Source organism: Gymnoscopelus microlampas (assembly GCF_963454915.1).
Source record: "Gymnoscopelus microlampas genome assembly, chromosome: 4".
Lineage (NCBI taxonomy): Eukaryota > Metazoa > Chordata > Actinopteri > Myctophiformes > Myctophidae > Gymnoscopelus > Gymnoscopelus microlampas.
In genome coordinates, this window is record NC_139941.1 from 41,601,231 (window position 1) to 41,617,248 (window position 16,018).

Here is a 16,018-nt window from a genome sequence, read left to right on the forward strand (position 1 = left end):
CAAAGAAAGAATTTAATCCAGATATGGATTAATCCAGATATGGATTAAACATCATTATGAAAGCATTCTGTGAAAATGGAAAGCTCACATTATGAAAGCATTCTGTGAAAATGGAAAGCTCACAAGCCGGTAGATCTACCTTTTTTTAAACATTGGGGTGAGTATTCCTACCTCTGAGGTGAGTCTTCCGAGGTGAGTTTTCTCAGGTCATGGGGTGAGTGTTCCTACCCCCCGAAAATCTTGGGGGTGAGTATTCCTACCTCTGAGGTGAGTCTTCCGGGGTGAGTATTCCTACCTCTGAGGTGAGTTGGTTTTGAGGTGAGTCTTCTTGATACCCTGTCTCACACTTTCTCTCTCACACACACACACACACACACACACACACACACACACACACGTATCTGCAGTGCACATACATACATATTTATAATAATATATGTATTTTTAATTATTATTAATATTACATGTAAAATACATACAAAATATAAATCAACAACGCATAACAAAACAACTATATCCAATGTGGTCCTCTTAAAATAAAATAATGTAAAGTTGTGAAATTTTCACATTAGAGAGTTGTCTCATCGAGGGGATCTGTGTTCGGCGTCACGTGGTCTATGACATATGTTTCAGTGGACAGGAGGAGGGCGGTTTGAAGCAAAGCGTGAGAGAAATAACACTGATGTAAACATTAACATAAAGTCACACTCTTCTACGGGAAAAGTTGTAAAAGAAAGTGTCTGCTGCTGGATTTCACAAAGACGGTTCGTTTGCAAGGTACCGTGCATTAAGTTACTGAGGTTTTGCCGGCTTTAATTCACACATTGCCATTGAGCGGCTGTCTGCAGCTACATTAGCTATTAAAGCTAACGTTAGCTGACTGTTTAGCTGTTATAGACAGCAGCTTGTATAATTCCCTACTAGCAGGTGTCTTCAACAGGGGTTCGGGGTCCCTAGGGCAGTGGTTCTCAAACGTTTTCATGTCAAGGACCCCCAAATTGACACTTATTAGCCCGCGGACCCCCATTTCAAAAGATATGCCAGGGACCCCCATAAGAGAAGATTTTTTACGGCCCTAGCAGTGATTCTCACACATTTTAATTTCAAGGACCCCCAGTTTGACTTGCATTAGGGCTACAGACCCCCATTTAATAGCATTTCTATCACTTGGACCGCAATTTATATTGTAAAATCTATGTCAATTTAACTCTGAGAGTGTACAAATGGAACGGGTCCATTTGGTTCCATTTGTACACTTACTTTGTACAGTTACTACTATCCTATCACACAAATCTTTGTGTGATAGGATAATTTTTTGTTTTTGTTTTACATTAACCACTTGAACCCTAGCATCCCTGTTCTGAGGAGAACTTTAACCAAAAATAGCAGATCTACAAGCCCAGAACGCCTCGCGCTGCGAGTCGTTGTGAGCTTAGATAGGTTATTTTTTTGGCAAAGAGGTTTGCTTCTTTGTTTTTTCTTGTTTTGTTTTTGTTTTTCTTACCTTTTTAAAATGTTCTGCATAGTGGTGTATATCTGTCTGTCTTTTATTGTCTCCATGAATACGTGACGATTCCATTTGAAACAAGCCATTGCGGCTTTCCTGGGCTATACATTTTAGTTGACCTTGTATTGTAAACTGTACTTCCATGTGCTTTTTCTCTGCAAGCTTCTGAATAAAGTATTCAATCAATCAATCAATAATGTAGAGGGGGAAAAAACAGAGCAGACCAATGACCAAGTACAGAGTGAAAGGTCAAGTTTATAAGTGTCAAGTGGTTAAATGTTTGAAAATACACATGAATCCAACATATTATACTGATGACAGTGTCAAGTCTATGAAGCTCTATGAAATCTATGAAGAAGTTTAATCTGCAACACATTTTTTTATACCATGTCGTTGGGCTCTCTGCTTTGTCTCTCTCTCAGCTAGGGGGTCCTTGGACTGAAAAACGTTGGACGACCACTGCACTACAGCCAGGGTCAGGTTGACCTGAAAACAGCCCTTTAAACTATGGCGAGTGTGCACGAAAGCTTGTATTTCAACCCAATGATGACGAACGGTGTCGTCCACGCCAATGTGTTTGGTATCAAAGATTGGGTGACGCCGTATAAGATCTCTGTCCTCGCCTTGCTTTCTGAGATGGCCACGTCTAAGATTGCTCTGCCAGAAAGAAGGCGACTTAACAAACTGATTTTGCCTCTACAACAGGTTAGTTACTTGCTCTCATATTGTTAAAAGCTGTGGAATTGCATACAGTTCAACCTCTGCATGTATCTTGAATCTGAATGTTTCTCATAAGTTGTGGTCACCTCTGTCATCACTAGGGACCAGACTTGACTCTTGGACAGTTTATTAAGACTGTAGAAGATTGTTGTCCTCAAACTGCATATGGTGTTAAATACAGGTATACATTTTGGAGATAATATTGTATTGTTGATTGCTTCCCCTTTATTCTCAATCTCTTAATTTTTTTTACATGTTAGCCATTTGTATTGACTACAGACCATACATCATCTTGTATACCGTTTGGTTTCATTTGTTAAAGGCTACAGGAAATGACTGATGGAGTTCTTCACATGGAGTGTTTCTTTTCCACTCTCCCCACGCCTTACAATGCCTTTGAATCTGAGGCTTATAAAACCAGTGTTGTTGGTGAGTAATCTTTTGTAACTCTTAACATTCTGGTTGAAAGCCAGTTGTCAATTCAGTGATTTGGCCTAGGCTGTCTCATATACAGTATGTTGTTGTGTGTACTAAAACGGTGGTTCTCAACCTGTGGGTCATTTTGGGGGGGGGGTGGTCCCCTCCCCACTCCCCAGATGATTAGTGCAACATTTTTTTTTCACTCAACAGTAAACAAACCAACATACAGTATAAGTGTATACAGGGTATTTGCACATTGTAAAGTGACAATGAAAGACTTTTAAGACCTTTTTAATGCCACTAAAGTTAAACAATTACACCATTTATGCGTCAAAAGTAATCAACAAACTATACTATAAAAAACATCCATTGGCCAAATTGTGAAATATTAAGTGATAAAGAGGCAGATCTACATGCTCAGCCTCGCGAGACGTTGTGAACTTGTAGATCTGCTATTTTCACAATATTTATCTGTGGAACCGAGTTAAACTAAATGTAATGCCTCAACTCCTACAATTTCAAGTGCTTGTCGGGGTGGGGGATCTTTTTTTTTTTGGGGGGGGGGCTTGCAGCCTGAAAAGGTTGAGAACCACTGTACTACACTAGTTCTCAATGTAGGGTCCAGGGTCCTTGAGAGGGTTCTAGGGTTTTGCCAGCTAAATGATTAATACTACATTGAGGAATAAAATAAACTCTTTATGGGTCCTCAACTCGGATTTAAATGAACACTGAGGATTTTATAGTGTCGTTTGGGATCGTATCAAATGGGGGTCCGTGGCCTGCGGTAATGCATATCAAACTGAGGATCCTTCAAATTACAAAGGTTCAGATCGACTGTATTAAGGCAATAAGCTAATTATTCTCCTTGAATCCGTGTTTTTAGGTCTTTTTATGAGGCATATGCTTCTTGCCTACAACAAACTGTCCTTCAGCCAAGTGTACAAGCTCTACAAGTCCTTGCAGCAGTACTACCTCAGCCACTACAGCAAGCCTAAAGGCCAGGTGGAGTTGCCTCCCCCATTGTTTGCAGATGACGCAGACATGGACCTCACTGGTAATGAGGACGCCATAGTGGACCGGGTAAAGAAGGAGGAACCAGCAGACACACCGCTGCACGAGTCAGAGCTTCGGTTGGTAAAAAAAAAAGTGTACAGTGCCTATTTATCATATGCAATTGACTTTTAACCACTTAACACCCATTTTAACCCCAAAAAGTAGTTATTTCACCTGACTTCCCGGGGGGGGGGGGGGGGTTTGGATGTCTAAAGGAGCATGTATTGCACTTTAAAAGTCCCAATAGGTTTGAGAATGCTTTTTTTTAAGTTAAATTAGTCAATGCTGTTAATGCTTCTATGAATACAAACTATAATCTATTCTGTTAGAATATATCATCATTAGCCACTGCACAGAAGCTTTTTTTTTTTGAAGTTCACACCATATACTACAATGAAGTTCTGTATTTTCTTTTTATTATTGTTCTTCTGCATTTTAGAACTGATGATGCACCAAGTAGAGGTCCCCTTTCACAAAAACAAGCAGAGTATTTTCTTGCAAGGCAGGTGAGCAAGGGTCAACAATTTTCTTTGTCATTTTAAGGACAGGGGTAGGCCATTGCCATACGGTACCTGAGTTCTATAACTTTGCTATGCTGTTGAGAATAAAGCAAATGGATATTGTACACTTTATGTACTGTACATTGCACATCAACTTGTTTTTATTTCATCTGCACAAATTACTGATGATACTGTATATTTATTTGATTATTAGTCAGTATTCAACTATGTTCTGTTGAGCAAACAGATTTGTGCAGTAGCAATGAGTGGTATTTGGCATTGATTTCAAACATCCCTTCTCCCCAGGCCTATCTTCTGAAGAATGATGAGAACAAATCTCTAAAGCCAGCAGCCTTACAGGATGAGCTCAACAACATGCTGAAATTTAACCCAGACTTTGCCGAAGCGGTGAGGGTCCACTCTCATCCACTCCCTCACATTAATTTGCATCACAGTTGGAAACTAGCTTTTTTATTAGCCACTTTTTTTTACCCGGTGTCCCTATTTTGTGCATCTTTTCAAAAAGATTTCCAAAAATAAAATAAAAATGGTGAAAACAGCAGCTCTACAAGATCAAAACGCATCATGATGCAACATGTTCTGATCTTGTAGATAGGCTATTTTCGCTATCCCTAATTTCCAATGTCAATGTTGGGTCGACGGTGGACGTCACAAGCGTAAAATTCATTGATGTCACACAACGGAAACTGTTGTCTAACTACGGTACACAGAATTTGCATATGTGGCCCTGGAGTCGCCATTGTTGAGGCTCACTGTGTCCCTTTTATGCCCATTTATGGATTTCTGTGTTAGCCATTCACAAATATGTTTTTTCTATTATGAAAAAAGTAATTGAAAAAACACGGCTCCTTACGCATTAGAAGGACAATATCAGTCACCAGAACCAAGGACAGGTGTTTTCGATGAATCTAACATGGTTAAAATGGGGTTTGAAGTTACAATGGGTTTGTACAGTATAGGAAGGGGGCATGTCTGATAAAATGAATATCAAATATCTAAATACTGAATCAAGCAACTTAAAAACTGTCTGTGGTGCTCACAAAAGCCAGAGTAGACGTTAAAATTACCCCAAACATGTTTGAAAGTGAAATATCCCTTTAAGAAGTTAACCGTCGATGGTAGGGGCAGATGGATTTTAGCATTCACCATAACTGTTCTACAAACCAAATAGTCTGTATAAACAAGCTGTCTCAACATTTGCTTTTTACTTGCCAAACTGGATTTCCTCTCATTTTTCCTCTATGCTCACCATCCATTTTCTCTTTTACTGTCCTATTTAAATAAAGCAGAAAAACAAACAAAAGGAAACATCATTATTGCGAATGTCATTCAGTAGGTTTAAGAGAGAACCCAGAGAGGCAGATGTTTGTCTTTAATTGGCTGCCTTGTGTCTCTTCCTCAGCATTACCTGAACTACTTGAACAGCATACGAGTTCAGGACATCTACATCTCCACACACAGTCTCCTGCATTACTTTGACCGCCTCATCCTGTCGGGCAGTGAAGGAAAGAGCAATGGGGATGAGGGTTATGGCAGGAGCCTTCGCTACGCTGCCCTCAATCTAGCCAGTCTGCACTGTCGCTTTGGCCACTAGTGAGTGATGTTTAATGAAAGCCTTTATACACATCTAGAATAATTTGGATTAGGCTTTATTGTCAAGTTACACAGACATACTGCGTTCACATTGTTGCTGCAAAACATTGCCGCAGAATCGCCAAGTGTTGCTGAAGACATTGCATAAATATAAAGGGAACTCATCTCGTTACCGGCAAGAATGAGTCTGACCCTTCCATTTACAGTACAGAGCAAGAATTGTGAGTCAAGGGGACTGGAAACGGTGCAACAAAATGTGTTGATCCTTCACCCTGTCAGTGGAGCGTTGAAAACGTTGAGGCCAGTTCAAGATTGACCCCCGAAGCAGCGACAAGTTTTGGGTTTATGCCACTGTCTTCCTTTGTAAATGACTTTTAGCCTGTCGCTGTTAGTGTGAATGTTGCAATAGACTTGTTGAACTCTCCCTTTCACATGCATGCATGGGTTTGTTAGTAGAGACAAAGGCGCACGTACCCACACGCACAAAGCATTCTATGCAATATACATTGTTTAATTACTGAGGTCAGAATACTGGGACACCTGTGGCTTGATTGATTGATGTACTTTATTTAGTAAGACATGAGAACAACAGTACATGGAAGTACAAATTCACAATACAAGGTCTACTAAACTGGAAGGCTCATAAAGCACTAAGCTTGTTTAAAATGAGATCCCCACGCATACAAATCATGATGACATATAAGAGACAGACAGATATACACACTACTATACAGAACGTCATACAATCAGCTTACAGAGGTGCAGAGGCTACAACCAGAGTATTTAAAGTTAGTCAGCCTCTATCTCTAGGCCAACCTCCCTTCTGGTTAAAATGTGACTGATACAGTTTTGTTTCTTCTGCAGTCAGCAAGCTGGCCTGGCTCTACAAGAGGCTATCCGCATCGCCCAGGAGTCCAACGATCATGTGTGCTTGCAGCACTGTCTGGTAAAATGATGCTCTTTTTTTTATTATTATTGTTTAATTTTGTTACTTTAATTTGATTTATTCTTAGCTTTTATTGTATTGCTTCTTTCATGTGTGTTTTAAATTGCACTGCTGCCTGTTATGACCCAAGGCTGCCTTGGAAAGGAGATTTCTTTTTCTCCTAGTTAAATAAATAAAGGTAAAATAAAATATGTTCTTTTAAATATTTTTTGAATGCACCTTTTGTGTCTCTTCTCTATCTCAAACTGTTTTCCCTCTACTCTTTTTTTTCTTTCTTTTGCGCTGTCATGCCTCAGAGTTGGCTCTACACACTGGAACAGATGAAAGGATCTAACAGCTCAGTGTTGACTGCGGATTCTGTGAAAATGGCTGCACATTTCTGTCTTCCGGTAAGAAAAGCATGAGCCTTCAGACAGCAACAATTCAGGACAGTGGCAGTTAATACTACCTAGATGTGCATTAACTGCACCACCCACACTTCTCTATGCTCTCTCTTCTCTAGTATTTGGCTTCTCTGGGGATTCAGTCATTGGTCCAGCAGGGGGCGGTACAGGGCAAGACAGCCCATGAGCTGATGGCTGCACTGAAGGACACAGATATCCTGCACTGGAAGCACAGTCTGTCAGAGCTGATAGAGATCAGCCTAGCCCAGACTACCTCCATATGGAGGATGTATGGCAAGAGGTCAGTCTCCCTTTCCTTGCCTTGCTGAGACTACAGTTCTTTGGCATTCAGTCTCACAAAAATGCTAATTTACTGAGAAAAGAGCTTCCACACATTCTGATCTGTGCTAAAGAGTAATTGGTTTATCTGCTGTTTCTGACCATGAGAACTATTTACAGTTCAAATCTTTCCTGGCAGGAACACTGAGTGACTCAGACATTCGTCCATTCTAAAGTGTATTTTATTCTTATTGGCTAATGGTTTATTTCCCTATATGGTACCAGGAAGCACATTTTGAAACAAAAACATTAAGAAGCAAATATCATAATCATGCATATACTAAATAATCATAATAATTGTGATTACAATATTCAGCAAAATAATCAGGATGATCATTTTAGTCATAATCGTGCGGCCATAGCACTTTGTGATATCACGTTACCTTAATGTCAGTTGTTGCTATCAACCAAAAAGCTAAGGCAAAGCTCATAAGCAATATTAATTTTATTAAAAGCCATGATGCTAAATAATAGCCATACCATTCACTTTAGTAGCTTTTTTTGCAACACCTCTGGTTCTGTATGGTTAGAACTGGTATTCCCCAGTTTGAAAACAACCACGGAGATACCGCTCCAAAGCTAATTATGTAGGTGCCTACCGCTGAGGATATTTTAGATGTGTTAACTTCATGTATTAACTTTAAAATACATAAGTAAATACATTTCTGGTAGATTTCTGTTGCCTGCCTCATTTTGGCACGATTGTCAGGGCAGACACAAAAAAATGTGTTTTCCACATTTATGTGGAATGGAATTATTGTGAAAAATATACCAGTGGAAAATTATATAAAAAGTAACTGGACTTAAAAATAACGACAGCTTGACTTTAATTGTAGTTTTGTAGGCAAAATAGTAATTGTGGATCAAATCAGATTGCAACATATTTGGAAATTGTCAACATGCTTATCATAGGACAACTCCACTAGGCTGGCTATGAATCACCAGTGAGCATGTTTTTACTTGTATGCAGTGGTGTAAAGTAGCTTAGTACATTTACTCAAGTACTGTACTTAAGTACAGTTTTGAGGTACTTTTACTTGAGTATTTCCAATTGTCTATACTTTTACTTCTACTCTACTACATCTGAGAGGCAAATATTGTACTTTTACTCCACTACAATTATTTTTAAAACTTTAGTTACTGCAGATATAAATTATTACATTATAAAACATACATTAACCACTTTAGCCCTATTTTATACCTAGGCTATTTGAAAATAGCTCACAACGCGTCGCTATTGCTATTTAGCGAACATTTTAGTACTTTTACTTTTGGTACTTTAAATACATTTGGATACCAATACTTCTGTACTTTTACTCAAGTCAATTTTGAATTCTGGACTTTTACTTGTAACAGAGTCATTCTACATTGCAATAATGGTACTTTTACTTAAGTAAAGCAATTGAGTACTTTTTCCGCCACTGCCTATGAGCATGTTTTTACTTGTATGTTGAGCTGCAGTGAACTATACGAGTGGCCAACTGGACAATAACTGAACAAGTTAATATTCTCTGACTTTGCGCTTGTTCACATATTTCCTCCTATTCCATCACCTTGTCTTGTGCAGCACCATGGCTCAGCAACAGGCCCAGCTTCTTCTGAACATGAGCAGTCTGGAGCCAGTCAACTTTGGCGTCCAACAGAACAACACCGAGGCCTTCGCTGTGGCGCTATGCCACCTGGCGGAGCTGCATGCTGAGCAGGTAGCGCATCCGATTTAATCTCATCTGTCTGGTTGCTGTCCTGCTGTTACAATACCCCCCATTAGTCTGTATGCCCTGCCTTGCTGCAAGGTAATCAACATTGATCTCCTTTCCAGCCCGCCCCTGGGCTGAGTTCCAGTGTTGGCCCTAGAGTAAGCCTTTTTTTGTCCATGCGGCTGTTCTGTTGACAGGGCCTGTATGGTGCCGTGTCAGAGGTTCTCAAGCACCTGAAGGAACAGTTTCCTCCTCACACGCAACATGCTAAGGTGAGTTGAACTACCGCCCAGTTTGATGCACCGCTGGTCCCTGGTCAGATATGTGCTGAAAACATTTTGTCATTCAGACAGCAACGTAAAAAAATATCCAATGTGGGGTTTATCACATTTTAAATTATTTGTATAAAATTGGGCTGAAATTAAGTCGAGCAATTGACCAACCATGTTAAAAAGAAAGCGATTAATCTGGGATCTTGACGGGATCTTCATAAGGAGTGCACGGTCTTCTGTAACCACTGAGTAGTGACAACACTTGCTGCTGTCGACTGTTCCTCACTATACACTCAACACACTCTACATGGCCAGATTCAGGGTAATTCTCGCCTTTGCTGACATTTTATTTCATTGTCGTAAAATGCTGTCAGGATATGCATCAACATAATGCTGGTTAGAGCTACTGTGTGAGAGCTGCCAAAGGGGGCTTGGTATTATATAGATTCTTGATCAGACTCTGATAATTATGCGTCTGTTATTTGATTTAAATGCAGTGGTGTGTATATTGTGTATTTTTTTGTTGTTGCAAATTATTGTTTTTATTATCATCAGGAGAGACAATACATTTATGCATAATATTAGTGCATCATATTCACAATACAGTCTTCATATCCAGTATTTCACATTGTTTCCCTAGTGAGACAGCAGCAACAAAAGAAGAATAAGTAAAGTAAAAAACAGACAAAAAAAAGACAACCAGAATGAAGAAAGAGAAAAGAAAAAGAAAGGAAAGGGGGGGAATCAGAAGTAATCAAAGATAAATATAAAAATATGAATAGAACAGAAGAATGTACAATATATATCCTCACATACATTGCATCACAATATATATCTACAAACATAGCGCACATTCAACATATCAAATTACAGACATATAAAGTCTCTTTATATTACGGCTTTTGTATTGCGGATATCTTACAGGTTAGTCCAAATGCAAGATATTCTCATAGAGGGCAGCTGAAAAACAAGAAAATTCCTGCTTTCAGTTGTTTTCAGGGTCCAGCCAGAAGTCGACTTCTAAGTTCTACCTTGGTTTTGCATTTCTGCTTTAGTTAGCATAGAAAAGTGGGATCGACGCTAGGGATGAACCATGGTTAGTGATAAATATGAAATTTGTTGTCCTGACATTTAGCATATCTGGTATGTGCACTTACATTTTTTTCTAAGTGCTGTTGATGCCATGATGTTTTTGTCTGAAACAGCTTTGGATGTTGTGTGAGCTGAAAATCCAGTTTGAAAGATTCATGAACGATGGGAAATACCACTTGGCAGAGCCGCAGGTCACTGCCATCGCTGCCTTAAACAACTCTGAGGGATTGTACAGGTATATTTGTCTAGCCAATACAAATACAAACTTAGTCTAAAATGTATATGTAAGTAGCCTTGGGAACCAACGATTCCCGAGCCACCATCAGGCGGCTTGATGTACAAGTACATCCCCCAACCATAATGTAGATGTACATAATGTAGATGGACATGACGCTAGTATGTCGCAGGGTCTTAACCACAATCTAACCCTTGATGCTGAGTGCCAAGTAGGGAGGCATTGGGTCCCCATTGTATAGTCTTTGGTATATGACCCGGCCGGGGAATTGAACCTCGACCTCCCAATCTCAGGGCGGACACTCTAACCACAAGCCCAGTACATAATATAATTGTTTTGTTTTTGAAATCTGTGTTTTTTACCTATGGTCAATTAGGGCTATGGTGCTATGGACTCTTTCTTCTTTCAAGTTGTTGTTGTCATCTTGACTTTACCAGCCATGAACTTGTTCAAAAGTGTAATTATTTCAAACACAGCGGCTCAAACAAAAGTCCATGAGGGTTACTTGTAAATCCTTTAAAGCAATCTTAGATTAGATGTATTTGCTCTGGCATTGGTTATTTTCAACCTCCACAAATGCGCCATATTACCTCGTCTAAATTCGCAGCTGCCCCACGTCGCCTGGCTCTAGCCCAAAATGTGCAGAAATAAGCGGCTAACATTTGACTTAGAATGTAGGTACATTTTGCGTCAACTGTATGGGCATTTTACCACATAGAGACACACTGTAGACTTTATGTTTCTGTCTTTTATGTGCATCTTGTGAGTATTCATATTCAGTTGAACGTTATCTGTAGATGGAATACTCAAGCCGAGAAATATACTCGGACACACACAAAAGAAAGTGCTTGCCCCTTTAAGGCCAACTTAAGTCTTTAATCCACATCAATAATGATGGGTGTGTCATACTTAGAAGTGTGTGTGCTCCATTTCTAATGATGTTTGTTTTTGTCATCAAACAGGAAAGCTCAAGTGCTGAAGGCCCTTAACAGGACCACTGAAGCCTACAGCATTTTACAGAGGCTACAAGTACACTGTGAGAGGTCAAAATGTACAGAAATGATTATCAGGTAAGAGGATAGGAGACTTTGTCTTGCGTCTAACACAACATTTTGTGTTCATTTTGGCAACCTGAAATATTTCTTAACACACAATCACATTTGGTAGAGGTTTTGGTGTGTAGTTGCCATGACGTAACTACAAAAATAGTTTTTGTCTGATATAAAAATATATCAGCCAAAATAGCCTCCCCATTGAGTTACATTGCATGGTCAAACAGGTCTCAAAGTAAGACTTTTAGAACACAAACGAACAAAGTGTATTCTGACGATGTGTAAAATGACAAACCTTATTTTTCTCTTCTGTCCCATCTGTTTACAATAATTGATAAAGATACTGTACTGTCATTTCTTACACATGTTATAGCAAATGGAGCGATTCAGTTGGAGAAGTGTATGTACGACTGAATCTTCTTCCTTATTCGAATAGTGAAATCAGCACAAAGTTGACCTAAATCATAACTCTGTTATGTTATGTACTTTTATACATTGGCAGAATCCAATTTGTTTATCAACTAAAAGTCTGCATTTCAGACCTGTTGAAAGTAAGTTTTATCTAAGAGGAGCAACTATTGAAGATGTCTGGCCAATATTTGGAGTTACATCATGGCAAGATAACTACACAACCCAAACCTCTACCAAAGCATCTCTGTCATCAACGGCTGCTTTATAATTTTAGATTATGAATATAAGCAATGAGTGATGACAGAGGGTTTCAATAGTATATTGATTTGAGGGTTTTAATATATTGCTTTGTGTGTAAGTGATTTATCTTTGCCTTGTTGTCTTTAATTTGTTTTGTTTATATCTCCTGCAGGGTGATGCTTTCCACTGCTGCGCTCCACTGGGAGTCTTCTGGCTTCTCCACAGCCCTCCCCCTCCTGTTGAAGGCCTTGGCTTTGGCTAGACAGCACCATCTGCAGGCCCTGGCTTCAGAGACAATCCTCCACTTGGCCTTCACTCAAGTCAGTCACAGACAGGCATCTTTATTGTCTAACCATAACTATCCTTACTATGGGATGGCTGTTATCGGGGACAAATCTTCTTCCTCTGATGCACATACCGTGTTTCCAGAGCCTGATTTTGGTACAACTAACATTTGAGCGTGTTGCTGACAGTTATCCTAACCTGCTGTTAGTGCTATTATGTACTGTACTGGCATTGCTTGTGAATGATCACGTGGGATCACTCACAAGTTCCCCACGATGGGCAACTTGTGTGTGATCCCATGTGATTAGTCTGGCAATGCCAGGCTAATTTTGTACCGTCAAGCTGCCCATTCCATTCCATTATTGTTCCCACACATAATAGTATATGCAAACTGCAAACAGCATAGTGACAGGTTCATAATACATACCTATTTCATTTTTGTTCCTTCATTTTTTTCTTTTACATTGTTCTTCATGGTCTTCTCTGTAGCTGATGTTGGGAGTACCTGAACAGGCACTGAGTGTCTTAAATGAAGCCATGGAGCCGATTCTGGCACACGGAGCAGTCATGGACAAAGGCCGAGCTCTCCTGCTGGCAGCCCGCTGTCAGATGGCAATGGCTGGGTTCAGGCCAAATGGACAAGGTCAAGCAGGTAACAGCCATAGGCGCTTTGCCAAATACAGATCCCTATCATAGCTACCATTAACCAAGCAAAATGATCTGCTGCCAAAATCAAAATGTCTCAGTAATGTCAGGTATCTCAATCCTCCTGATCACAATATTTACCAATTTCAGGTATCTCAATCCTCCTGATCACAATATTTACCAATTTCATAGGTCACATCAAGTTATACAATTATTTAAGGTGACCAAACAGTATACCTACCAAATAATATTTATCCTGCACTATCCTCCTTTCATGGCTTTATTTTTGTTCTCTCTTTCCAGCTCTGAGTTTGGCAGTCCAGACATTGGAAGAGGCTGCGTCATATTTCTCCATGTTGAACTGTAAGGAGCGTCTCCGTGACGTGTACTACCTGCAGGCTCGGCTCTACCACGCCTCGGGACAAACACCCCAACGTAACAAATGTGCCATGCTGTTCCGCCTGCTGGACCTGGAATTGCAGTCACCAGGAGCATCAGTTGCCATGCGACTGTAGCTGTTCCCTCGTCACAGGTTTAACCACATTAACCGTGGTATCCCTATATTGGGCATGTCGTTATAGGCAAGAAATCGCAGTAAAAGTAGCCTAGTCCTAGTAAGTACACGGTGTACACCAGTGTTGCGCAGTGAAAATAGCAGATCTTTAAGCTCACATCACGACACGTGAGCTTGTACATAGGCTATTTTCGTCATGTGACTGTGTCAGGCTTAAGTGGGTAACACACTATGACATTTGCGGACTGCTCAAGAGTTGAATGACACCTTTTAAAATGTTCTTTTGTCATACCAATCCTCTGAAGCATGAATTAGACTTTCAGCAGTCTTGTCTTCAGTGGAAAGGTGTTGTTTGACAAAGTCGCTCTACAAGACTGGCATATTTTCTGAGAACCGAAAAAAGTGTTGATGCATTGAGCTCACCATAATGTTTCTGGACTTCATGAAACGGAAACCTTAAAAGAGGCTTAGTTGCCGGTTTAAGTGATTTACTCTTCAATAAGCAATTTTGGCACTTTTGTAAAATAGCAAATTGTTCTTTTTGCAATGCACCAATAAAGTGTACAATACATATACAATACATTATACTGAGGTGATTCATCACAACATAGCTTTCCTGTTGTGCCATATTTGTTCTAATTACTGCTATGATTTTAAAGCCTGATCGCCACTAGATGGTGATAAATATCTGGCCTCCCCTGTTAGAACTACATTACATTCCTTTTGTACTATTTAGGCCTAGGGACAATTCTAGAACTCTTCACCTTGAATTTCAGGCGACTCAATAGTCCAATTAACACAGACTTTCTAATGCTACCAGAATAGAGCCGTTGTCTCTTCTGCTGTTGGATCAGGGAGGAACTTGATTGATAGGCCTAGGTTGACAATATAACAATAGCAATGTGTTCCGTCTGTCGGTGTCAACCGCAGCTTGTCAAACATGAATGTTCGCAGGCGATTCTACAGAGTGTCACACTGAAAGTTTATCGGGCTGCTGTCATGGCTAGGGGGCTGCGTCAACCTCAGCTTTTTGATGAATGATGGTAATATCACAGTTCGCCACAAGATGAATGTCTTTCAGTGAGTTAGATGATTCTGTTTCCACTCAAAGAATACTGATGAGGATGGGGTCCATTTTGGTTGCTGTGGCTGTTGAGGAGAAACATTTCCTCTGGATCATGATCACATTTGTAAAATAACCGTCCTGAAATGAGATATCATGAGATATCTTAGTGAGGGAAATGCAATTTATTTGAACAGATCTGAGCAATGATGTTAGATTCTTTTGAGAGTCTGATCTAAGAGAATGCAATGCCGCTCTTGCTGAAATCTTATTGAAATACAGCATTTTGGACAAAGTCCTTCAGGCATTATGTCCTTCAACAAATGATGAATGAGCTTTATACAAATGACTGGGCCAAATTCAATTGTCCCAACACCCATGTAACGGGTAATAGGTTGCACTTGCAAGCTCACATCAACTAATGGGCTATAGGATTGTACTACACTGTATTTCAAAATAATTTATATTCCTCTGTCTGTGAGACCCATTAGTTAAACTGAGTCAAGTATATGAATAATTGTCTATCATTTGTAGGGAACAAGCATTTGTGAGATGAGCAGTGCGGCTGAGTATGTGGGTGTCATGGGCGCAAAAACATCTCCGCCAATGTCAAATGGCTATTCTGCTGTTGCTACTGACTTGTTTTGAGCTTCCTACCCTACCTGGGGGGCTCCGTTTCTCCCTATAGGATACATTTCTCTCCCATAGGATCCTAGGCTGTTCCCCTCTGGGAAAAAACCTCCATAAAACACCCAGGACTCTGGGAGTATGTATGGGAAAATGAAGACCTGTCCCTCAGATAAGTGGAACGGCCCCTTAATGGCCTGGAGGTCTGTGTGTGTGTGTGTGTGTGTGTGTGTCTGTCTATTTATTCTATCTATCCTATCTAATCTATCATGTACAGGATGCTAGGGAAATCTTCAACATATTTTTTACTGCTGGTAGCGAATGTTCTTTGCAGTATATTAGGTACATGCAAGCAATTTGGAACAGCGCTAGTATTTAGGTTTAATGCAATACGCAACCTACA

General features: G+C 40.0%; 1 protein-coding gene across 1 annotated transcript; it reads left to right on the plus strand.

The window, feature by feature from the left end:
- Nucleotides 1-639: 639 nt before the first annotated feature.
- anapc5 (anaphase promoting complex subunit 5) lies at nucleotides 640-14,484 on the plus strand. The gene is made up of 18 exons (XM_084055049.1): nucleotides 640-777; nucleotides 1,930-2,212; nucleotides 2,329-2,408; nucleotides 2,550-2,656; nucleotides 3,531-3,777; nucleotides 4,140-4,206; nucleotides 4,507-4,608; nucleotides 5,624-5,814; nucleotides 6,679-6,760; nucleotides 7,057-7,149; nucleotides 7,263-7,444; nucleotides 9,050-9,185; nucleotides 9,377-9,451; nucleotides 10,657-10,778; nucleotides 11,741-11,848; nucleotides 12,654-12,801; nucleotides 13,256-13,418; nucleotides 13,715-14,484. The coding sequence occupies exons 2-18, from the start codon at nucleotides 2,015-2,017 to the stop codon at nucleotides 13,924-13,926; spliced, it is 2,313 nt and encodes a 770-aa protein (XP_083911175.1). The 5' UTR covers nucleotides 640-777; nucleotides 1,930-2,014; the 3' UTR covers nucleotides 13,927-14,484.
- The last annotated feature ends 1,534 nt before the right edge of the window (nucleotides 14,485-16,018 follow it).

Coding starts and splice junctions, on each gene's coding strand:
- anapc5 (XM_084055049.1), top strand. CDS start 2,015: ATGGCGAGTGTGCACGAAAGCTTGTATTTCAACCCAATGATGACGAAC. Junction 5,815..6,678: donor CACTGTCGCTTTGGCCACTA/GTGAGTGATGTT, acceptor TTTCTTCTGCAG/TCAGCAAGCTGGCCTGGCTC. Junction 7,150..7,262: donor CTGCACATTTCTGTCTTCCG/GTAAGAAAAGCA, acceptor TCTCTTCTCTAG/TATTTGGCTTCTCTGGGGAT.